Source organism: Serinus canaria, chromosome 18, assembly GCF_022539315.1.
Source record: "Serinus canaria isolate serCan28SL12 chromosome 18, serCan2020, whole genome shotgun sequence".
Classification (NCBI taxonomy): Eukaryota; Metazoa; Chordata; class Aves; order Passeriformes; family Fringillidae; genus Serinus; species Serinus canaria.
The window spans coordinates 1,194,325-1,218,259 of record NC_066331.1 but is presented as its reverse complement, the minus strand read 5'-3'; the positions used below and the strand labels follow the sequence as shown (position 1 = coordinate 1,218,259).

At 63.4% G+C, this 23,935-nt stretch overlaps 1 protein-coding gene across 2 annotated transcripts in view; it reads right to left on the bottom strand.

Annotated features, from left to right (window-relative positions):
- SDK2 (sidekick cell adhesion molecule 2) overlaps positions 1-23,598 on the bottom strand; it is a 46,182-nt gene extending 22,584 nt beyond the window's left edge. Inside the window, exons 1-2 of one of the 2 annotated variants that reach the window (XM_050981501.1) lie at positions 23,245-23,598; positions 5,042-5,201 (exon numbers count right to left, since the gene is read on the bottom strand). In XM_050981501.1, the coding sequence (XP_050837458.1) occupies positions 5,042-5,201; positions 23,245-23,323 (239 nt within the window). In that variant the 5' untranslated portion in view covers positions 23,324-23,598. The remainder of the gene's footprint in view (positions 1-5,041; positions 5,202-23,244) is intronic. The other variant, XM_050981500.1, reaches the window with a different exon arrangement.
- Between the last annotated feature and the right edge of the window lie 337 nt (positions 23,599-23,935).

Here is a 23,935-nt window from a genome sequence, read left to right as displayed (position 1 = left end):
CGATGAGGCTGCGAGCCCCCCCTGGAGCGCCATCAGCCCCGCTTAACTGGGCTATTGGATCTCAATTAGCTCCCGATTGGAACGGATTCTCTTTGGATCCACGTGGCCGCTGCCTCTCCTCCTGCCCGGAGTGTTTTCCCTCGGCCGTGGGAATTGGCAGCCCCGTAAATCGCTGCCTCAATTGGCCCTGCCAGAACAATGAGCCATTTAATAATTAATGCCCGTGTATTAATCAGCCTCCTTCCTGCAGAGCAGGGACGGAGCGAGCCTCGATCCGTGTTGCGGCATCCGGAGGGCTCTGGTGCATTGCTAAGCACGAGCTTGGCCACCTCCCAGCTCCGGTGGCATCTCCTGCCCTGACAGTCCCCTGTCCTCCCCATCTCAGCCCCTCCAGGATCCCTGCAGGGAGATTCCCTCCTCTGCCACCCCAGCACGTGCCTCCTGCCAGCCCTGACACCGCTGTGGTTCGCTGGCACCACTGCCCTGTGCCCACAGCTCCTCATGCCAACCTTCAAGTGCCCCCAAAGCCCCAAACAAGGCACAGAGACAGGCAGGAGCCTCCCCAGCACAAACATTCCCAGGAAAAACCACCCCCTCCATGCTGCCCATGCTCCTCACCAGCGCTCCTGGGGCTTTGCCACCTGTGGTGGCACCAGAGGTGACACAGGCCAGGCTGGAGCCACAAGAACCAGGAAAGCCCTGCTGAGCTCCCACCCAGCCTGGGTGTAACCCTTCCAATGTTCTTCAGCTCCCGTTAATTAACTCATTGCATGGTAATTAGCCCCCCAAGGCAGAGGGATGGGCTTCACACCTGGGCTGGCAAAGAGCTGGGCCCACCAGAGCAGGGATGAGCTCCCAGCAGGAATCTGGGGGTGATCCATCCTCTTTGCCCCAGGCCTGGGATTTTCAGAGGCTCCTGGTTCCGTATTTCACATAATTTGGGGATAAACTCTGGCCATCAAACATTTGGGATCCTCCCCAGGCCATAAAGGCACGTCAGAGTCCTCTGTGTGCAGCCAGTTGTGTCCCTGCACCCCAGGGGACACCCCAAAACAGCCCAGGGAGGAGCAGGGCTTGAAAGGGCCCCAAATCTGGGTGAGCCCACACAGAAAGGCTCCTGGAAGGAGCAGGAGATGGATCAGAGACACCACGTGCTGGAAAACCCACCCCAGGGCTGGCATGGGATGGCACGGGGAGGCTCAGCTGTGCCAGCCCTGCTTGGCAGAGGGGAGCTGGGGCAAAGCCAGCCCGAGTCAGAGATGGAATGACGCTGTTCCAAGCTCCAGCAAAGGGGATCTGGGCTCTTGAGAGGAGGCAGGGAATCCTTCAGAAGCTGCTGGACTCCTACACCAGCTGTGGAGGCCCTGAGGGGAGGCACGAGGGCTGATTTAGGAGCCAGAAGATGCATCTCTACGGATGGGAGTCTGTCCAGAGGTAATCTATGTGTAAGGTAATTTCCGAAGGCAGCAGGACTCGATGCAGCCCTTAATAGGACAATCTCATGTGATAAATTACCAGCCCCAACTAATCTGCATGTTAAATTTCTTGTATGAGAAATAAATATCCTCAATTCACCAGAGAAGCGCTTTCCTTCCGAGGATTTCATTAAAGACATCAAGCTGCCTGATTTGCATGTTGTGATTCCTCATCCGAGCAGCTCCGGAGAGCCCGGCACTGGAGAGGTCCTGGAGGCAAAACCAGAGCTGGGCCAGGGCACCCGAGTGCACCCAGCCTGCTGTCACCTCATGGGCACCAGAGGGGTGTCCCTGAGGGGCCCCTGGAGCGGGAGGCAGCAGGGATCCCATGGGAAACAGCCTCGTGCACCCCATGCCAGCAGCAGGGCGTGGAGGGAGGGGAGGGCAGGTCCCTGATCCCATCCCACCCACCAGGAACACTCTGGGATCACAGATCTGTGGGTACACACAGAGCCAGGCTGATCCTGAGCCCCCCCACGGTCCCAGGGGAGGATGGCTCCACACACACCCAGAGCCAGGCTGATCCCTGAATCCCTGAGCCCCCCACAGTCCCCAGGGATGCTCCCAGGGGAGGATGGCTCCACACCCAGAGCCAGGCTGATCCTGAGCCCCCCATGATTCCCAGGGATGCTCCCAGGGGAGGATGGCTCCACACACACACACACACACACACAGAGCCAGGCTGCTGCTCAGTCCCTCGGGGCTCCCTCATCCTGCTCCATCCCCCAGCATCCTCCTGAGGGAAGCAGCTCTGCATGCTCGTAGATCCAAGCTGGGATGCTCCATCCCCAGGGATGCCCCTGGGGGATGAGCCTGTGGTCACACACAGAGCCAGGCTGGTGCCCAATCCCCCCAGCCCCGCGGGCTGGGTCCAGGGGGGGATGGCTCCACAAGCACACAGCCCCGGGCTGCTCCCCAGGCCTCTGGAGTCCCTCATGGCACCGGATCCCCTGGCTGCTCCTCGGGGAGGTTGGCTCCGAATGCTCGGAGAGCCGAGTGATCCCGCCGCGCTCCCCGGGGATGCTCCCGAGGGATCAGCTCCAGGCACGGGCACCGCCGCTGCCCTGCCCGGCTCGGGGCCACGGTCGGGCCCGGCCCGTTGCCCACCTGGGCCTCGGCGATGGCCGAGAGCCGCTCCGGTGGCGGCGGAACCGCTGCGGGAAGGAAAGGGCGGTCGCCATGGAAACGCTGCCAAACTGGGAGAGCGGCTCCTTCCCTGGAAACGTGGCGTGAGCTCCTCCGACCACCGTGAGCACCGAGAGGCACCAGGGGGGCGGGGGGACAGCCAGCCCCTGCCCACAGCCCCCAAACGGGAAATGCAGGAGTGCCACTGCAGCCGGAGGGATGTCCTGCTCAGGAGAGGGTCCAGGGAGCAGCAGTGAGGATGATGAGGGTGGAATGCTTGGAGACACAGCCCTGGCTGGGAACCATGAGTGATGCCACCAAGCCTGGCTGGGAACCATGAGTGAAGCCACCAAGCCCAGGCAGTCCCTGGCACAGCCCCCACAGCACATTGTCCTCTCCAAGGCCTTCCTCATGGGCACAGCCGGGCTCTGGGAATGTCCTCCTGTCCCTGGACAGACGGACACACGGCAGCACTGAGCTGGGAGGGACTGCTGCACCCCAAACCCAGAGCCATCCCCGGCCCCAGATGGCCAAGGGCATCCCTGAGCCTCCCTGGCCATCAGCACCAGTCCTCCCCTCTCCAAGGATTGCTCTGTTTCTAAACTCGTTAACTTTTAATTACAACCTTCCCACTGCCTGAGCGGGCTGGCTCCGCGCCACCGACAGCTCTATTAAAATTCAATTTCTGCCCATCATAACTAATTTTGGTCCTTCTCCTTCTCACCAGCAGCCTCCAGTGCCAGGCACGACAGCCAAGCCCTCGTCTCCACACTCCAAATCCCCAGGGAGCCTCGGGCAGAGCCAAGGGAGGCTGGCAGGTCCTGGGGGAGCCCAGCAGGGATTTGGGATTTGCACGGTGCCTTCTCTGCTCGGGCGGCTGCGCTGGGTCTGTTTGGGTTTTCCCCACGTGTTTGGTTGGTTGGGTTCTCGCTTCCTTCCTTAATCCTTTCTGCCTGAGTGCTGGAGCTGGGGGCTCCGGGGGAGGGGAGTCACCTTGGAGCAGGGAGGCAGGAATGTGGGGATGAGGGGATGCAGGGATGCAGGAGTGCAGGAATGCAGGAATGCATGGACTCAAGGATGCAGGAATGCAGGGATGCAGGGATGCATGATTCAGGGGTGGAGGGATGTAGGGATGAAAGGATGCAGGGATGCAGAGATGCAGGAGTGCAGAGACGCAGGAATGTGAGGATGCAGGGATGCAGGTATTCAGGGATGCAGGGATTCAGGGATGCAGGGATGTATCGATGCAGGAACTCAGGAATTCAGGGATGCAGAGATTCAGAAAAGCAGGGATGCAAGGATGGAGTGATGCATGGATAGAGGGATGCAGGGATGCAGGAATGTGGAGCTGCCTGTCATCCCAGAGCACAGACACCACTGCTGTGCCCTTCCCTACTGAAGGGTGAGCTGAGGCACTGATCAAACCCAGCAGAAAGTCAGGAAAAGGAGTCAGAGTGCCCGTTCTGGGTTTGGAGGTGACCCCCAGGCACCACAACCCATTCCCAGGGCAGAGCAGGGCCCGGGATCAAGGTCCTGGCTCCTTTCTCCTGCCTGGCAAAGAGCTGCACTCCCAACAGGAGAGAGCTGTGGGAGCTGTGGGGCTCAACAGGTCCCTGAACTTCCACACCGTGGCAAGGGACAAGGGTGCCCCACAGCCAGGGGCTCAGGGCATTGCAGAGCTGCAGCCAGCACGGCTCAGGAGGGGACAGTCCCCGAGGAGGGCCCTGGCTCCAGGATCCCAGCAGGGCTCACATCACCCAGGCGCTCCCTGTGCATTCCCGGCATCCCGGAGCAGCCCCGCGTTGCTACAGCAACACGAAGCCTTTGGATTCGATGCCTGGGAAGGGGGAACGGCTTGTCTCAGCCTGAATTATTGATTAAAACAGAGAGGATGACACACACACACTCAGAGGAGATGGCGAGAGGTGCCCGCCTTGATTTAAAGGCCATCTCCAAGGGGCAGGAGCCGCTCCGTGCCAGGAGCGGTTGGCACAAGGGGCTGGAGCTGGGCACTCTCCCACACCAGCCTGCCTTGCTCCCAGGGAGCCCCGAGGCTGTGATGCACAGCCCGGTGTTGAGGTGTTAATCTGCTTGTGCAAACACCTCCTCCCCGCTGCTGACCTGCTTAAAGTCCCGTTTGCTCTGCAAACAGAGCCTCGGCTCCCGGGCTGCCAAGTGCTGCCTCTGTGCCGCCTGCCAGGATGGCAGCCCTGGCACTGGCACCTGCCAGGGAGCAGCATGACGGGCAGGATTTGCCACGGATGCTTGGGAACACTCAGAATCCAGAGTCACTGAGGCTGGAAAACACCTCCAAGGCCATCGTGTCCCAGCTGTGCCCCATCCCCGAGCTGAGTGCCACCTCCACTTTTCCTCCAGGGATGGGCACTCCAAACCTCCCTGGGCAGCCCCTGCTGACACCTGACCGCCCTTTCCAGACTCACCTGTACTCCAGGGAGAACTTGGTGAGCTCCTGGCTGTTGTGCAGCCACTTGAACTCCAGGGGCCAGCTGCCCTCGGCCATGCAGGTCAGCACCAGCCTGTTCCCCTCCAGGTGCACCTGGCTCCGCACCGGCTCCGTCTTGAAGTACGGGGAGACATCGTCTGTGGGGAGAGGAGGGGCAGGGATCAGAGCCCCCCATCCTGCCAGCCCCACGGAGCACTCAGCACTGCCGCCCCTGCCCCTGGCAGGCCACGGAACAAAACGATTTGAGGTCCCTTCCAACCCAGAGCATTCCATGATTCCCTTGGCATCACCCCGCTGCCGCCTCCCCGCCCCAGCCAGGCCACCCAGCCCCCTTCCCTGTCCCTTGTCCCCCCCTGAACCCTTCCAGCAGCCCATCCACAAGGGCTCAGCCCGCTGCACGTTTATCTAAGCTGCTGCTGTGCTTTATTCCCAGCTCCCTTTGTAGCATCTCGGAGCTTTTAACTCGGGGGGCGAAGGGGCGGAGGGGCTGCGAGCCGAGCGAGGCAGAACCACTTACTCCTCTCCTGTTTTATTTGCTAAGTAAAACTATAAATCGAACCACACAGCTCCATTTTCTGCTTAACAAATGGAAGCCCTTTTACTTCAAAGGCACATTCATATTCCCCAGCAGCTTTCAAGTGCACGTTCAATCACAGCTCTGGGTTTTTTCTTTGGGGTAGGGCTTTGCTTTCTTGTCTGCTCGAGCTGGATTCCTGCCGTGGATCCCTGTGAGTGGCACCAAGGCGCTGCCCAGCACCCTGGGGGTGTGACAGGAGTTTGTGGGAGCCACAGACACCCCCAGAGCTGCACTGGGGGTCCCTCTCCTCGCTCCCGGCTGCTGCACTACCACATGGAAATGCCCGGGGGATTTACACCATCCTGCCTGGCAAAGGGCAGGGCACGGTGGTGCTGGGTGCCAGGCGAGTCATTAGGAAGGGAAGGAGCAGCTTGTGGCTCATTAATTTAATCTTCCTCTCCGACCTTCAGCAGCACCAGCTGGAAGGGGCAGCCCTCACTCCTCCTGGAGTCCCTGCCAGGGATCCAGGATGGATCTGGGCATTGGGGCACCAGGGCACGGCAGCCCGGCACGTCCTGGGTGGCACAGGGGCAGAGTGGTGCACACGGGCAGCTCGGTGCCAAGGCTGTGGGGTTTGGCACCACTACCCAACCCATGGCCCCACTGTTCCCAGGCCTGGGGAGCTCAGGGCAGCCCTGCTACCCTCAGGGTGCCCAGAAGTGGGGACACAGGTGCCACAGGGCTCACGGGAACACCCCAGAGCAGGATCTGTGCCACCTGTGCACGCCACATGTCCCCACCCCGCGGCAGAGCTTGACCTGCAGCGCCAGGGCATCGCCCACGCCACCCCGGAGACTTTGGGATTATGGCAGTGCCCAGATGGGGATGTGGCACAGCCAGATGGCAGCTCTGGATCCAAACACCTCCTGCATGAAACCGGTAAATGAGCCATGCCCCAGACTGGCATCCACTGGGCACGATGCAGCTGCAGGCAGCATCCAAGCACGGCACAACGGGCTGGTCCCCAGGGAATGCTGGTCCCCAGGGAATGCTGGTCCCTCAGGACCACCAGGCTGTGCTGGAATTCTGATCCCTCAGGACCACCAGGCTGTGCTGCCAAGGCCCAGCTGAGTGTTCCAAGGGCACAGTGGTACTGAGACTTGGCGTGCCCAGGGCACCCCCTACACCCAGCCAGCAGCCAGGGCCTGGGAGGTGTCCTGGAGGCATTTGGGATGCGTTTGGGATCAGGGTGCTGCTGGTGCACCTTCCCCTGGGCCCGCCCGCCGCTTGCATCCATCCTAATTTGATTTTAAGCAGCTAAGGCTCATCACGCTTTGAAGCGCCCGAGCCATCTGTTCTGCATTAAGGGGTGAAAAACGGCGCAGAGGAGGAGAGGCGGCTCCTCATTCCGCACGGCTCGGATCGTTCCGTGGTGATCCGCCCGCTGAGGGCACAGCGGAGCGGCCGCCCCGACCCGGCCCCTGCCGTGCCCCCAGAACGGCAAACCCAGCCCAGCCACGGCGGGGGACAGCGGGGGTGCCCTGTGAGGGGTGAAGGTGGCACCGAGCTCGAGCGGAATCCTCCTCATCCTCCTCATCCTCCTGGGAGCCCCGTGCCCCTCCAGGGAGGTGCCAGGGGTGGCTGGAGGAGAGGAGGGATCCAGGGAGGGGAAGGTGCCTCGTTAATTCCAGGTCTCCAGGGAGGCCTCCAGGGACAAGACCAGGTGTTCCTGGTGTTCCCAGGGGGTGCCCACACCAGCTCTTGGAGGGGAGAAGAGTGGGGGGCCCCAAAGCTGAGCAGGGCTGTCCCCCTCATCACCAGCCCCTTCCTCAGTTTCCCTCTCCAGCTGCACCAGCCATCCCAGCTCTGCTCCCTGGGGACACCAGCGCCCCTGACAGGCGCTGGCACCCCCAAATCCATCTCAGCTCTGCTCCCTGGGGACACCAGCGCCCCTGACAGGCGCTGGCACCCCCAAATCCAGGCTCACGGCGCTCTCCCCGTGTCACCACGGAGCTGGCAGGGACCGGAGCTGCCGTTCCCCCGGCCCCGGGCCCAGGGGGAGGTTTGGCGGTGGATGACAGCCACGTGCCCCCAAACGAAGGGTCATTACTGCTCATTCCGCCTCTCCCCCATCTGTTGTGACTGTTTACACTCCGCTTGCTAATTAGAGGCTAATTAGTTGGTGCAGAAATTCATCACTTTCCAAACACAGGCGGCAGCGAGGGGCGTCTCCGGGAACATCTGCACATCTGCCGGCGGCACGGGACACTGCGCAGCTCCTGTGCCACCCCCTGCCACGCCAGCAGTGTCCCCTCCACAGAGAAAGGTGCCACCAAACCCCTCTGTCCCCATTCCGCCCTCGGGGCTGAGCTGCGGGCGGTGGCGGACGGGATTCCAGCAGGGAGGGGGGACAGGGACAGGGACAGGGACAGGGACGGGGACATTCCCTCCCCTGCCAGGCCCTGGCACGGCACTAATCCCGCCTAATGGGATCGCAGCCCCGGCCGCTGCACTTTAGTTACATCAGGGCCGGCGGGGCTCTGGAGCCGGGATGTAGGGCAGGGCTCCCTAAGAGCCGTAATGGATCCTAATTCCCGGCCCTAATGGGCGAGCTGGGCACTAAGCTCCCCTCTCTCCGCCTTCAAATCCCTCCTGATGGGAAGGGACGGGGAGTTTTAAGCCGGGAGGAATGCCCGAGTGGCTGCCAAGGGCACGGCAGCTGCAGCCGGGGGGCGGTGATGACGGAGGGTGCAGCCCCCTCCTGCCCCCGTCCCTCTCAGAGGCAGGATGGGCATGGGGGCAGGAGATCCCATTCCTCAGGCCACCCCCGAAGCACCAGCGGCTCGTGGGACAGCCGGGTCCCCTCCTGCCTGGCGCCACCACCCAGGGGACAGCACAGTCCCCACGTCTGCTTGGGGGGACATCCAGTCCCTCCCCTGCCCAGCTCACCCACTGCAAGGTGACCAGCTGATCACAACAATTCAGGAATCCCAATGGAAATGATGCCCTCTGGGGCCTGGGGGATGTCCTGGACCCATCCCAGCTCCACCTGCGGCCTCCAGGTACCCAGCAGAGCCCAGCCAACACCAGGGACAGCACCTGCCTCAGGGAAAACAACCCCATCCTCTTCCTCCTTCCCAACAACCCCATCCTCTTCCTCCTTCCCAACAACCCTCCTGGATGCAGCCCTGGACGTGCCCCCTGCACTGCCCACACCCCACCTGGAGCACAGAGAGGGGACAGAGCCGTGTCCCTGCTGCCCCCACAGCTTCCCAGGGCCCCCCATCCTTCCTGGGACACAATCACCCAAAAAGGAGGATGCCAGCCTGGAAAGGAGGGTGCCAGCCCAGTAAAGAAGGTGCCATGAGTGGTGGCACAGCCACCTGGCACTGCCACCGAGCAGCTCCCACCACGGCCCCCCCAGCACGGGGAGATGGAGCTAAATCTCTTCGGCATCAGGCTCTCGCTGGCTCCGCAGCACGAAGAGATTAAAAAACAATAAAGAGAAAGCGAAACCCTCCGCTATAATTACCAGCCTTTAGCCGCCAGCGGAGGCAGGAGGGAGGGAGGCAAGGAAAAAGGGGGAAAAAGAAACAGAGGAGAAGAAGAAATCCACTAAAATTTTAATAGGAACCACTGCATTTAATTTAACGACACATTTTTTCAATTACCAGAATAATTGTTTTATTCATAAAACGAGTTTCAATAAGAGGGTAATTTTCCTTTGTTTTTATTATTCATTTGTGGAACATATTCGCCGCTCGGGTCCCCGGCGCCGCCGCAGCTGGGGGGGCTGGGGAGGGGGAGCGGCACCCAGGGCCCCCCAAAACAGCACCCATGGGGTGCAGAGTGTCCCCGAGCACTCCGCGGGGGTCACAGCCTCAGGTGGCGCGAGGAGAGGTGGCCCCAGGGGATCCTTCATGGCCATCCAAGGGGTGACGGGGACATGGTGGCCTTGGGGACAGGTGAACCCCTGCCCACACAGCCACCCCTTGGCTATGTCCCATTCCCGACCTGTCAGGTGCCAGGTGAGGTCGGGATGCATCAATTTGTCAGTGGCTGCTGGTAAAGCCACCAGGTGGGTTCGATGGCCCTCGTGTCCCCAAGGGCACGGAACCACCGCCACGCCCAGGCACGGCTCTGGTGGCGCTGCCGGTGTCCCCCGGCGGGGCCCTGGCGGGGTCCCCGGGGGCGGGTGGCAGTGCAGGGGGGTGGGAGGCTCTCTCCAGCGCTGCCAGAGCCATTAGTATTCCTGAGACACCGCTCCAGCCCCTTAATAAAAAGCAAACACGGAATTGAAATGCCGAGCGCCGCCGGCACCTGGGGAGCCACGGAGCGCGACGGCGCTGCCAGGAGGGGACCGAGGGGACAGGGCTGTGGCTGGCAGTGCCAAGGAAGAAGCCAAGAATGAGTCAGCGTGGTTTGGGAACCTTGGCTGAGCTTTGTTCGCCCTCCTCCCGACACCTGGGCAGGTGCAGGGCAGCCTGAGCCACACCCTGCAGCCTCCGAGGGGATCCCAGCAGGGCGGGATGGCTCCATCCTCCTCATCCCAGCTCCACCACAGCCAAAACCGCAGAGTCACCCAATGCCAGAGGGGTTTGGGTTGGGGAAGTCCTTAGAATCCATCCAGTGCCACCTCTGCCATGGCAGGGACACCTTCCACCATCCCAGGGTGCACCAAGCCCTGTCCAGCCTGGCCTTGGGCACTGCCAGGGATCCAGGGGCAGCCACAGCTGCTCTGGGCACCCTGTGCCAGGGCCTGCCCACCCTCACAATAAAGAATTGCTTCCAAGAGATCCCTCCCAGCACTGGCCCTGGTGCTGAGCCCAGCAGAGCTGGCTCTGGGGCAGCCACAGGGACACCCAGCTGTCCCCTGCTGTCCCCCCAGGCTGGGACGGAGCAGTGCCAAAGGCACCCGGCACAGTCCCACCCATCCCATCCCCAGGGACCAGCCCGGCTGCCCCACACACCCCCACCCACGGCGTGTCTTTTGATGTGGGTTTTCTTGCCCTTTTTACTAAGAAAAAGATTTCTAATTGCAGATGTGACCATTAATCCTCCCAACTTACTTTGTTCCCTTCCCTCCCTGCTTTCCCCTCCCTCCCCTCTCCCCCCACTGAGACCAAGAGCTTTAAAACTCTCCTTCTGGCTATTAATTAAAAGCAACCTCTCCACTGCCGTGAGTGTACTTGCCATAAATTAATAGCAGCCTTCTTAATCAAATCTTATCTCCTCTCCAAGCGCGGGGCCGGGTGGGTATCCCAGCCTGCCCAGCCATGAAATGCAATTCCCCATGCTCCAGTGGCCGCGGCAGCTCCGCTCCGTCCCCTCCTCCCTGGCTGCCGTACCTGGGCGGGCCCGGAGCCGCCACCTGGGCCAGCGGGGAGGACAGGGGCCCGGCCACCCGGAGCGGAGGTGGCTCCCGGAGGACACGCTCCATTTCTCAGCCATTTACCGCGTTTATCCGCAGCCCCTGCGGACGGCGCTCGGCTTCCTGAATTATTTAGGAGGGGTTCGGTGCTCCGAGGCGGCGGGAGAGCCGTGCTGGGAAGTTCTGCTGCCGGAGCTCGGGGGTGGGAAGGCGGCAGGGACACGGCACAGCTTTTGGGGGTCAGTTCCCGCTGGTTTCCCACAGAATATTGGAGAACACCATGCTTCCATTGCCCCATTCCACATCCCCATCCCTGTCCCACCAGGTTTTCCTTCTCCCCACCTCACCCCCAGCCCTTCCTCGGAGGTGCCGGTTCCCCAACCCCACAGAATTCCCACAGAATTCCCAGAGAGCAGGGACAGAGCGGGACCTGGACGTGCTGTCCTGCAGCTTCTGGGGCTGCTACTCCAGCCCTCTCCTTTGCCACGTGGAAAACAGCGCTGGACATGATTTTCCTTCTGATCTCTGCCCCCCGGTGGGCTGAGACGGGCATGGGGGGCTCGGGCCGGGGTCCCACAGCCCCACGGCCCAGGAGACACCGGGGGAGCAGGGGGAGCCCCACTGAAAGGAGCTGAGGGGGTTTTCAGCCGGGGCAGAGCGGCCTGGACAGCCCCTGTCGCCCCAGCTCCGATCCCAGCGGGATCACTGGGATAAAACCACCCTTGTGGAGCAGGAAAGCGTTGCAGGAGCATCTCACAGCGGCCACGGCCCTCCGGCAGCAGAGCCCCGAGCCGTGCCAGGTGCTGTGCCCGTCCTGCCCATCACCAGGAAGAGCTGGGAGGCTCCAAGACTGGCACCCAGTGCCCTCCAGCCGTCTGCCACCAGCAGTGCCCCGCGGTGACCTTGCTGCCAGAACACATCCGTCCTTGCTCTGGTGCCTCTCTGGGCTGCTCACAGCTCTGGGAGCTGCTGCTCTGCCGTGGGGAAGGGGCACGGGCAGCACGAGGGGGCTGCTGGCCATGGGCACGCTGTCCCTGGCTCAGGTCACAGCTCCTGCCCAGCTGGAGATGGGCAGCTCCTCTCCATCCAGCCCCCCCCGTGTCCCTGTGCAGCTGCTTTGGCAGCTCCCTGAGACAAGAAAAAGGATTTGGGGGTCATGGGGAGCTCTGGGGATGTGGGGACACCTCCCATAAAGGGTGCAAGGATGTGTGCCCGTGAGCCCAGGAGGGCTGGCAAAGGAGGGACCTGGAGCTGGCCTTGCCCTCCCAGAGAGGAGCTGGGCTGAGCCCAGAGCTGCAGCACTGCTGGGCCGCTCCCTGTGCCTCCCTCCGAGGGGATTTGGGGTTCCCTACATGCCCTAAGCCGATTGCAGAGCTGTGGTAACTGGATTAGGGGGGAGGCAGACCTGGAGGAGCTGCTCAGCAGAGCACGGCTCCCGCCCCTGTGACACCGCAGGATTTGCAGAGCTGCAGCTTAAACTGATTTCCTTCCCCTGAGCCTCTGGAAAGGTGAAGCTGCGGGAGGAACGTGGGCTCTGCCCCCTCCTCACCCCACAGAAACCTTGCAGGGCCCCGGGATGGGCTGGCAGAGGGGTCATGTCCTCACAGTGACCCCCTCAGCCACCCTCATCCTCACACAGACACTGGGTCACATCCCCTCCTTGGACCCCACAGCCAGCCCTGCCCTGGCACTGGGTCACATCCCACAGCCACCCCAACCTGTGACACTGGGTCACATCCCACAGCCAGCCCTGCCCGTGACACTGGCACTGAGACCTCCAGGTGACCCCACAGTGCCTGGGGGAGCAGCACAGTGACCACAGTGACCCCAAACCCCTGCAGGTCCCCTCAGCGCCCAGCAGCTGCCCCTGGTGACAATCCCCACTGGCAGCAGCCACCGCCCAGGGCTCTCAGTGACATCCCTGTGGGTGACAACCCTGTGGGTGACATCCCTGTGGCTAATCCAAACTGACCACTGCAGGGCACCGCCAGGGAGGCCACGGCCTCAGCACCCCCTCCCTGGCAGCAGCCAGCACCCCCCAGATCTCCTGTCCTGGGGCACAGGTGACACCGGTGGGGACCACGGCAGCCCCTGCACGGGGATGCAGAGCAGCCCCCCAGCGATGCCCCCCAGCACTGTCCCCTCCTCCTGCAGTCCCCAGTGTGGCACCGATGTCACCTGCAGGCTGCACGGCAGTTCTGCCCGTGTCACACCTCATCCATCTCTGCTGGAGATCTGTCCTGGCATTCCTGGCCCAGGGTGGGGGTAGAGGTCTGGGGGAGATTCCTGGAGCTGGCCATGCTCAGGAAAAGCACAGGCAGGAGCCCCAAGGCCAGCCAAGGTGGCCCTGGCAAGGGGAACGTGGCCAGATCTGTCCTGGCACTGCCAGCAGGAGCCACCTGCATTCAACGGCTCGGAATGGGGCTGGCAGTGCCCACCCAGACCATGGCAGCCCCCAGGATGGATGGAGGGATGGATGGATGGATGGATGGATGGATGGATGGATGGATGGATGGATGGATGGATGGATGGATGGATGGATGGATGGATGGATGGATGGATGGATGGATGGATGGATGGATGGATGGATGGATGGATGGATGGATGGATGGAGGGATGGATGGATGGATGGAGGGATGGATGGATGGATGGATGGATGGATGGATGGATGGATGGATGGATGGATGGATGGATGGAGATGGATGGATGGATGGATGGATGGATGGCTGGCTGGTGGATGGATGGAGATGGATGGATGGATGGATGGAGGACTGGATGGCTGAGGGGTGGATGGATGGACGGCTGGACTGGATGGTGGCGATGATGGACATGGATGGACTGGAATGATGATGGATGTGGGATGGATGGATGTCATCCTCCCTCCCTGCATCCCACCAGGCCAGGCCAGTGGGGCACCCCGACCACGCTGCCACCTCCCCTTCCTCCTCCCACATCTGTCTCCAGGCCCATACTTATTTATTTATTTGTTAATTAACTGCTGTTTCCATAACAAACGCTCCAGCTTCTCCCAGCCTCCAACAGCCCTGGGGCTGGATTGTTAACTAGGATTTTAATTTGTTAATTAAAAGCAGGATGGCTCCATAACAAGCTCCTCTTCCACAGCCAGGGCTCTTGGCAGGCTCAGGGGGCCAAGGGCAGCCTCACCATGCCCGATGAGTCCCTCCAGGGATGGGGGACGTGAGGAGGGGGCAGCCAAGCTCCCCCAGGACAAGGGGTGTTGGGAAAAGGCCCAGAATCTCCTGGTGCTGGAGATGAATCCCCTTCCCCTGCAGTCTCATCACAGCAATCCCTTCCCCAACTGCTCAGCAGCTCCCAGCCCCAGTCCCCGGCCATCAGAGGTCCCAAAGCTGGTGACAAACCCTCCTCTGCCCGCTGCAGCAGAGCCAGGGCCATGCCAGCATCATCCCCTCAGGCCTCCCACGGACCACAGCCCGGGACAGCCCTCAGTCCCCATCCCTGTGGCACTGGGGACACAGCCAGGTGACAACGTGGGTAAGGTAAGGCTTGAACTGCTCCCAGAGCCAGGGGAGAAACATCAGCCCTGGCCTGGAAACAGGGATTTATTCATCCCCACGGCTGGGAACAGAGTGGGGCTGTGTGCTGCCCATCCGTGCCGCTGGAAAAACCAACATTTCCCTCCCGGGAAACCCCAAACAGTCAGACACACACACACACACACACACACACACACACGGCTGCCTTGTGCGTGCCCAGCCCCGAGCCCCGGGGCCACAAGAAGAGCTTTGTGCTCCGAGGCACCGGGCAGCCCCCGCGGACCCGGAGTGCGATCCCAATCCTGGCCCCGGGGCACGGAGCTCCAAAGCCAAACACGTGGAGCTGCCAAGAGCTGGAAGGGACAAGGGACAGGAGCTCCCTCAGCTCAGAGGGGAAAAGGGACAGGAGCCCACCCAGCCCAGAGAGGACAAGGGACAGGAGCTCACCCAGCCCAGGAGGGACAAGGGACAGGAGCTCCCTCAGCTCAGAGGGGAAAAGGGACAGGAGCCCACCCAGCCCAGAGAGGACAAGGGACAGGAGCTCACCCAGCCCAGGAGGGACAAGGGACAGTAGCCCCTCCCAGCCCAGGGGACACCCCCAGGGCTGCCCTGCTGCGGTGGCACGGACAGGCATTGTCCTGCTGAGCCTGTCCCCGCGCAGGACACAGCCCCGTCCCCAGCTGGGGATGTTGAACGAGGATCCCGACAAAACTCCTTCCCCAGCAAACTCCTTCGGACGGCAGAAATGCTCTGAAGCCCGCGATTACGCAGCTCCGCCGTATCTGGGTCACTGCTGTGAGTCACGGACACCCGGAGAGTGACTCAACGCTATTAGAGGGGCCGGATCCTGCGGCTGAGTCTCCCGGGAGAGGCTCCAAAACACGGAGGAAGGGAAGGACGGACGGACATCACCTCCAGACCCCCCCAGCAGGCAGCAGCCGGACTCTGCCCGGGCAGGAGAGGGGTCAAAGTGCATCCCCCGTCCTGCACTTCAGCCCTTCCCAGCCCTTCCAGCCGAGCCCGGAGCTTCCCCACACGGATTTGGCAGGAACAGCTCCACACCCCGCTGCCAAGAGAGCCAGAGGTCCCAAGAGCCTGGATCCTGTCCCCAGTGTCACCCACCCCAGGGAGTGACACACAAGCCCGGGGCCGGGTTTGGCCCCACGGAACACGCTGAGTGCATCCTCGAGGAATTCCTGGAAGGACAGACACCACAGCCCTGCGCTGTGGAAACTCCGGGGTCACAGCGGCCGTGAGGACTGGGACAGCAAAGCCACCGCAGGCCTGCCCTGCTGGAGCCACAGCAGCACCTGAGATGTCCCTCCTGCCAGGGACACCCGTGTGCCACCCTCCCCCGGCCCCTCAGGATGCTCAGCAGACGGACAGACAGACACCCAACAGCCGCTTCCCAGACTGGCCCCGAGAATCCCAGCGAGGCCCAACCCAAGAAACGGCAGGGGAAGAAAAGCAGAGGAGAGAAACCACAAGAAAAGCCCCGCTCAGCCCTTCCCAGGGCACTGACGCAATGGAGTCGCCAGCCCCGCGGGATGGAAAAGGCTCTGCCAGCTCCCCCCTGCCCGTGCCAGGCGGGATGAAGGCTCTGGTGGCCGGAGTCCCCCTCCCCGCGGCACGGCCCGGAGCCAGCGGGCCGCGGGCACTCGCCCATTTACTGGGGAGTTGCCCAGACCTCCTTTTTCCTAAGTATTAATTAGTCGTTGCATTGCTCACTCGAAACAGAAATAGCTGCAGCATGACGGCGAGCATGAGTTTTCCTTGGAAAAGCTTTTTTTTTCCAAAGCTTTTCCTTCCCAGCCAGCCCTGTGGTTGGCGGGGTGGGGGAAGGACAGGCAGCCTGGCATTCCCCCGCCGCCCCCGGACAGCACTGAATTTCCAGGGCAGCGCAGCAAACTCTGGTCATCGCATTTCTTCACACACTTGTGGCTCTCCCAGCCAGAGGGGCTTTTCCAGCCAGAGCCAGCGATTCCAGCCTGACGTGAAGCTTATGGGGAGAAGCCAAGCGAGCGAGACTCCCCCGGCGCCCCGGGCAAGGGCTCCGGCAGCTCCGTGCCCTGCTCCCCGCACGCCTCTCGCTTCCACTGCCCCGCACAGCCCCGCTGCCCGCCAGGAAAACGGAGACAAGGAGACGAGGAAGGCACCCATCCTCTCCCTCCCCGCCGGGGCCGGGTGCCGAGCGCTTCCAGGTGCTCAGCCCGCGGGGAGGGCTCTCCCGACGGCGGCAGAGCTCGGAGTGAAACATCCCACCCTAATGAGTTGATTTTATTAGTTTGCGAATGCATTGAGAGCTCATTATCAAAATAAACATCAGTTCACTCCAGCGAGCGCGGCACCGCACGCCCCGGCAGCGCCGCAGCTGCGGCCGCGCCTGGCTCCCGCCCCGGGACACCCGCGGGTCCCCGGCACCCACCGGGGGGGCCAGGGCAGAGGTGCCCACCCTGCCAAACCCCTTCGAGCCACGCTGTTCGCGTCTCCCTCTCACTGCGGGGCTCCGGGTGCGCGCTGGAGTGGGACAGCCCCGAGCTCCCGTCACCCCAACAGCTGCCCTGGGAGCTGCTCCGTGCTGGAAGCGGCTCCGAGAAGCCCCCACGCCATCCCGGCGTCTCCAGCACCGCCGGGAGCCTGTGCAGCACCCAGAGCACGGGAGGGTCGGAGGGTCCCCCCAGGGACAGCCAGGGCAGGGGACAGCGCCGAGCCCGGGGCAGAGCTGTGGCGGGGCACAGCGGGAGCATTGTCCGGCTCGGCAGGACGCGCTCCCTGTGGAAGCAGCAGCTAATCCCATTTCATCCCCCGGCACGGCCATCAGCTGTTTTTCAGGCATGCAGGAGGCGGGGTGCTGAAACCAGAGCTATTGTGTCCGCCTGTCCCCAGCCCCCTCCATCCGTCCATCCATCCGTCCATCCATCCGTCCATCCATCCGTCCATCCATCCATCCATCCATCCATCCATCCATCCATCCATCCATCCATCCAGCCATCCATCCATCCATCCATCCATCCATCCATCCGTCCATCCATCCGTCCATCCATCCGTCCATCCATCCGTCCATCCATCCATGCCCCACACTGGGCCCAGAGCCTGCATCGTGCCCCCATCCTGCTCCACCCCCAGCCAGCCCTTCACGCACTGCCAGATCCAAGCAGGACCCATCACCTCCCTCTGAGCTCTGAGCCTGACCCCTGATCAGCCCAGGCAAGGAGGAAGAGGAGGAGGAGGAGGAGGAGGAGGAGGGGAAACACGGAGCATCCCAACCTGCAGAGACCCGTGGGGTCACCCAGCGTTCAGTTCCTCCCTGCAGGGGGACACGGGCTCCTGGAAGGAGCACAAATGTCCCCACAACTCCCCAGCACAGCCCAGCCCATGCCCCAGGTTCCAATCCAAGAGCTGGGACGTGCTGGGGGGTGGCCCTGCAGGATGGGGACAGAGGGACAGGTGCCCCAGGCCATCCCGGGAAGAACTCATCCCTGCAGCCAGGAGCAGGGAGCACACAAGTGTGTCACACAAGGGACACTGCTCAAAGCTACAGGACCCTGCCAGGCACCCAACCCCTCCCAGCTTTGTAGACCCCAATGCCCCAGAGAAACCCCTGCAGGGCCCAGTGACCCCACAGAAGAATCCCCATCCCTCTCCCTGCCCTGGCAGGACCTTGGTGCCCCCGGGCATGGAGCTGGGAGGGCTCAAGGTTAGAGCTGAGGACTCGCAGGTTGTGGGCTCACCCAGCAGTGCAGAAAGCAATTAGCTACCAGGGCTAAAATTAGCTCAGCGGCTTCTTCTGCTAATGGTCAAAGTCATCAAGGCTTCCCTGCACCCGGGGCTTCCTCATGGACAGGGAGAGAGGGATGGGAGCTAAAGGAGCAGCTCACGCGTGCCTGTGTCCCCTTCCTGCTGTACCTGGTGCCACCAGGCAGTGGGACACCAACCAGCCCCCCTGTCCCCTTCCCACCATCTCCACCATTGCCCTGTGCCTCAGTTTCCCTGCACCACCCAGGCTGGAGGGAAGCTCCTGGAATGTCAGGGTGGGTGGTGGGGGACCACGAGGGCTGGCAGGGAGGGGAGTGGCTGCAGCACAGGGGACCCCAGCATTCCTGGAATGGCCACCGTGCCATCCCTGTGGCCAGCCGGGATGCCCAGCTGCTGGCACGCAGCAGCAGCTGATCCTGGGGCCTTCAGAGGGTCATGGGATGGACTGGCTTGGAAGGGGCTTGAAGCTCTTCTCATCCCACCCCTGCTATGGGCAGGGACACCTCGAGGTTCCTCCAAGCCCTGTCCCAGCCAGCCTTGGTCCCCTTGCCCAGCCCGTGGTGGTGACACTGACCCACATGGGAAGGTGACACCCCGGAGCATCCCCAGCGTCCCCAGGGATGGCCCTGCTCGAGCCGAGAGCCCCCAACCCCAAGTCTCCATTCCTGGGGGCCCCATCAGAGCAGAGAGACAAAGGGGGCCGGGGACCAGCTGCAGCCCAGGAATGTCCCCTGCCCTCGGCCCCCGTTCCCAGGGATCAGGTTTCCCAGTTCCCAGGCAACCCGAGCCCGGCATGGCTTTCCAGGCAGGCATTCCTGCACCCCCGGGGCTGGGGGCGAGGGGAGGGTGGGGCAGGGGCCACCAAAGGGGCCACTGCCTGCCCGGGGCACAGGCAGGTGCTGGGAGTCGGGCTGGGGAGAGGGGCTGCAAGGTGAGGCAGCGCTGGGAGAGGGGTGCAGGGCACACCACCAAAACTGGGAAAGGCACCCCCAAGAGCTGGTCCCCAAACACACCCACGGAGGGGGCTGAGGGCAGTGCCCACGCCAGTGGCATCACCAGCATGCCCGGGGTGTGAGGGATGCCAAGGGGGGCGGGAGGGATGCCAAGCATGGCCAGCACAGCAGGGAGCTGCTGCCAGCACATTCCTGCCTGCTGGCTGGGCAGAGTGATCGGAGCTCGTCCTGAGGCTGGATCCACCTCCATGGATGGGGGGAAGCCCAATTCAGAGCAGCAGCCGTGGGGATGAGGGTGGTCCCTGGCATCACCACCACACCTGAGTGATGTTGGCACCACGGCCTTTCCAGCAGCTCCGTGCCATGCTCCACTGCCCTGGCAGAGAAGCTCCCAGGACACCCCAGTGCCCCCCCACCCTGAGCCACTCCGGCTGCCCAGGGCTGCTGGATCCCCTCGGCTGCTTTGGAAGCCCAAGGCCCAGTGCCACGAGGCACCGGTGGAGCCACCAGCCCTGGCACAACCGCGGGCACGGCGGGGGCTCAGCTCGCCCTTCGTTAGCACAATCACATCACCACTGACAGCAGCATATTTCTCCCCGGCCGTTTCTCACCCAGCCACACGCCAGCCACTCGTTAACGAGCTTGGGGCATTAACGAGGGCTCAGAGGGGAGGGCACCTCCACCACCCACCCACCCACCCAGCGGGTTCTGCTCCCACATGGCGCTGCCCCACGGGGCCATTTCACCCCAGCCTGTGCTGCTGCTGCTGCAACCAGCACACCCCAAACCAGTTTGTGTAGGGCCTACAGTGATGTGAGCGTGGCTGGAGCTCATCCCCATGCAGGAACCAGCCACAGGCACAGGCTGGGGACAAGGACACGGCCCGTGGAGTGGCAGAGGCAGGGTCACCCCTCGTGGCAGCACCGCCAGCCTCCCTGCTCGCGGTTTAATTATCGGCGCTTTCCCAGGTTCTCAAGCAGCCAGGCATCTGCCTGCTGCTCTCCTCATCCCTCCTTGCCGCTCTCCTCGAGCTCCTGCCTGCGCTCCCGCCGAGCGGAAATGCCACCGCAGCCCAGTCCCCGTCACCAAGGGACGAGCAGCACTTGACGTTGTCACTCACCCTGGTCCCCGGATGGCACCGGGGCAGGAGCTGCTCAGCCGCCGCCAGCTCTCCCTGCCCACCAGTGCTGCAGCTGGAGGTGGGTACGAGCTCCCATTTCCATCCCAGCTCTCATCCTGCCTGTTCTCCTCCTCAGCTGGCACCCCTAAACCTTTGGGGAGCAGCGCAGTGACAGGCACAGTGACACAGCCTGCCTGGGACCGGACCGTATCCCCCTCCCTCACGGTGATCAGGTCATCAAAATTTCATCATCGCTGTGCCCAGGCACTAATGGCTTCCCAAGCAGCATCAAAATTTAATCTTCCCTTCCTCTCCCCTAAAAGCCACTCTCCTTCCCGAGCCGGTGCCTTTCACGAGGCCACCAGCGAATGTGGCAGTGCTGGAAGGGACAGGAGAGCCAGGGCCATCCCCTCCTGCCCTGATGCCACCGGCACAGAGGAACCAGCAGCTCCCATCGCCAAAGTCCTGGTGTGAACACCAGCGTCACATCCCTAGGAAGGGCAGGGGCTCATCCTTGCCCCTCTCCTGCCCAGCCCCACAGGGCACCGCGTGTGCAGACGTGCCCAGGCTCCACGCACGGGCACAGAAGATGCTGGAACTCCCCTGCTGCCACCTCTAATAAGCTTCTTTGGTGGAAGCTGCCCATGGCAGGCCCCTGCCCCAAATCCCGTCTGGAACCTTAAGCTGCCCAAATCCCTCCTGGGACTGGCCACAGCCTCCTCAATCCCATTAGAGGTGCTGTGCCAGCACGAGGGGTCCTGGGCTGTGCCCCCAGCACTGGATGTGGGGAAACTGCATCTCACAAAGAGTGAGCGGGAAGGGGCTGGGGACCCCCAGCCTCCCTCCAGCTCTTGGGGTTCCCTTTATTGCCTTGTTCATCAGTCCAAGGGGCCTTTGCTGGTGGGCTGCCCGTGCCCCCAGCCCTGGCACAGCCCCCAGGCCCGGCACAGGTCGCACTGCGACAGCTCCCGCCCGGGCAGCGCTGCCGGCTGAGCCTTCCCCCGGCTCCGCATTGGGCTCCGGGTAATTAGCGCGAGGCCCCCAATCAATAAGTTATTTTTTGCCACGGGTAATTAATAATTACACAGCACAGACGGGCTGTAATTAAACTTCCATCCTGCCTCTCACGGGCAGCAAGGGGCCTTTTTTCACCAAGCACAGGTATGGAAGTGCCTCACCCCGTGCCCGGGCAGCCCCTGCACCCTGGCTGGGGAGGTCTCGCTTCCTCCTTCCCTCCGCGATTGATCCCATTTTCCTCGGCTGCCAGAATCAATAGCCCTGGCACAAAGCGCTGCTGCCCCTCGCTGCCAGCCCTGCCAGCCCCACCGCAGTGGGACAAACCCGAGCCTGGAGGAGCCCTGTGCCGGGCCGTTCCCAGCTTCATCATCCCGCTCCCTGTCCGCGCCAGCGGAGAGCGCCCCACGGGCACGGCAGCCGGGAGGTGACCCTGCTGGCGTGTCCCCAGTGCCACCCGCGGCAGGGGAGGCGGGCACGTGCCAGGCTTTGGGAATGATCCCTCCAGCACATCCAGCTCGCTGGTGGCCGCTGCCACGCCGGAGCCGGGCACCGAGCAATGTCACAGCGCCCGCGAGGACGTGACACGCGCCGCAGAGAGCCAGAGCCGCAAAGCTCGGCTCCTGCGCCAGGGGAGCGGAGAGAAGCCCCTTCCTCAGCCCTCCGGAGCGCTGGGGCACAGGCAGCCCCTCATCTCCCACCCCACAGCCCCACGGAAAAATGGGAGGAGGCTGGGTCGCCCCAGGAGCCCGTCCCGCGGGCAGGGAACAAACGGATCGCAGGGGACCCGGCAGCCGGAGACGCCAGCCAGGAGAAGAGAAACTCGGCAAGGGAGTGAATCAATCAAAGAGACCTTCAGAGCTCCCCACACAGGGCCTGCCCGGATAATATACTGCCGCTTTAGATGTTATGTTCTGAACTTAATTACTGAGAAATTATAGCAGAGCTGGGGGAGGCTCAGGGGGAGCGGGAGCACGGGAGCGCTCGGGGACTTCTGGCTCCACTTGCTGCCACAAACAAGGGCAAGAAATGTCGTGGGTGAGGACCCCCGGCGCTGCGCTCAGCTGTGCCCCCCCATTTCCCGTCTGGATCTGCTCAGCCCAAGCGCAGGGACAGAGGCAGCCACGCTGCAGCCCTGCCAGCCGGGATCCTCCTCTCTGGGCCCGCAGCAAAGGGCACCACAGGGTCCCCCCGGCCCCTCTGAACCCCAGCTGCACCCCAAAGGGCCACAAACTATTTTTATATCCCTGTGGGCTAGCGGAGCAGCTAAAAGCAGCCTGTGCTGTGCCCAAACCCCAAAGCAGCAGAGAGGGGCTCACCCTGCCCTGCAGCCCCCAGGGCTTGTTGGGGTGCAGAGGGAGCCCCAGGCACCCACAGGGGCTCGGGGGTGCAGACCCCCCCAGCCCCCTGCCAGTTCGTACCAGCGGCTGGAAGTCGACAGGACCAACATCAGGGTATGAGCTGCTCCCTGGGAATCCCCCAGACTTGCACCCCGGGGTCTGTGCTACAGCGGGGGTACCCGTGGAGCGGAGTGGGGGTGGGTAATGAGCAGCGCTCACCCCTCGGGGTTGCTCACTCTCCCGAAGGCGGTCCAGCGCAGACTCTACCTCATGCTCAGAGCAACACGTTCCCCCCATCCCCAGCCTGAGGGCAGTTATGGGGAAGGGGGAGGCAGAGCAGAGCCATGCTGCTCGTCCCTCTGAACCACCACTGACACCGCGCTGCACCCGGCACCGGCGGGCCCCGAGTCCTGGCTCTCGGGAGGCTTTGCGAATATCGCGGATGCCGCTCTTCCCCCGGTAGGAGCTCCGGAGCTGCCTCGCTCCCATCCCCCGGCTGGCACACCGATCTCCCAGCCTGGGCTTGCGATAGGCTCGGTTTCGGGGTGCAGCGCGGGGTCCCCCCGTCTCCCGAAGCCCCCCGCATCCCCTTACCTTGGGCGCCGGCTCCCGGGGGGCCGGGCAGGGCTAGCACGGCGAGGCAGAGCAGCCCCCAGCTCCGGAGCCGGGCCATGGCTCTGCCGAGACAAGCTGGGGAGGTTGCGGGGGGAGAACTTCCCCGACTTTATAATCCGGGCGGCTCCGGCGCAGGGATCCCCGCAGCAGCGCTGCTCAGGGGGAGGCGAAAGCGCCGGGGTGAAGGGCTCCTCGTGGGGCTGGGGGCGGTCCGCAGGCAGCTCCCCACCATCGGCGGCTTCCCCAGGGACGTGCGGAGCCGGGACCACCAAATCCGGAGCGGAGCCGGCAGCCGAGCCCCTCCCCGAGCGCTGCGCCCCGCGTCAGGGAAGGGGACGGGAAGCGCAGGGCGCCGCGCCCCCGGCCCCTCCTGCCCGCCCGGGCTCCATGGGGGCCGGGTCCCCGCCGCTCCGGGGCCGAGCGAAAAGTTTGGGGGCGGGGGGAGGCCCCTCCCCGGCGCTCAGCTCTTGCCGAGGGACATCCCCGCCTAGGCGGCTCCGGGCGACAGAGAGAGGATTCGTCCCCGGCGGGGAACGGGGGAAAGTGCGGCAGCGGCGGGCGGCGGCGCGGGGACCAGCTCGGAGCCGCCGGCGGTGCGCGGCGGGCGGGCTGGCGGCGCCGCGCCGATCCCTTTCGGCGCTCCGGCCGCTGCTGCTCCTCCTGCGCTGTG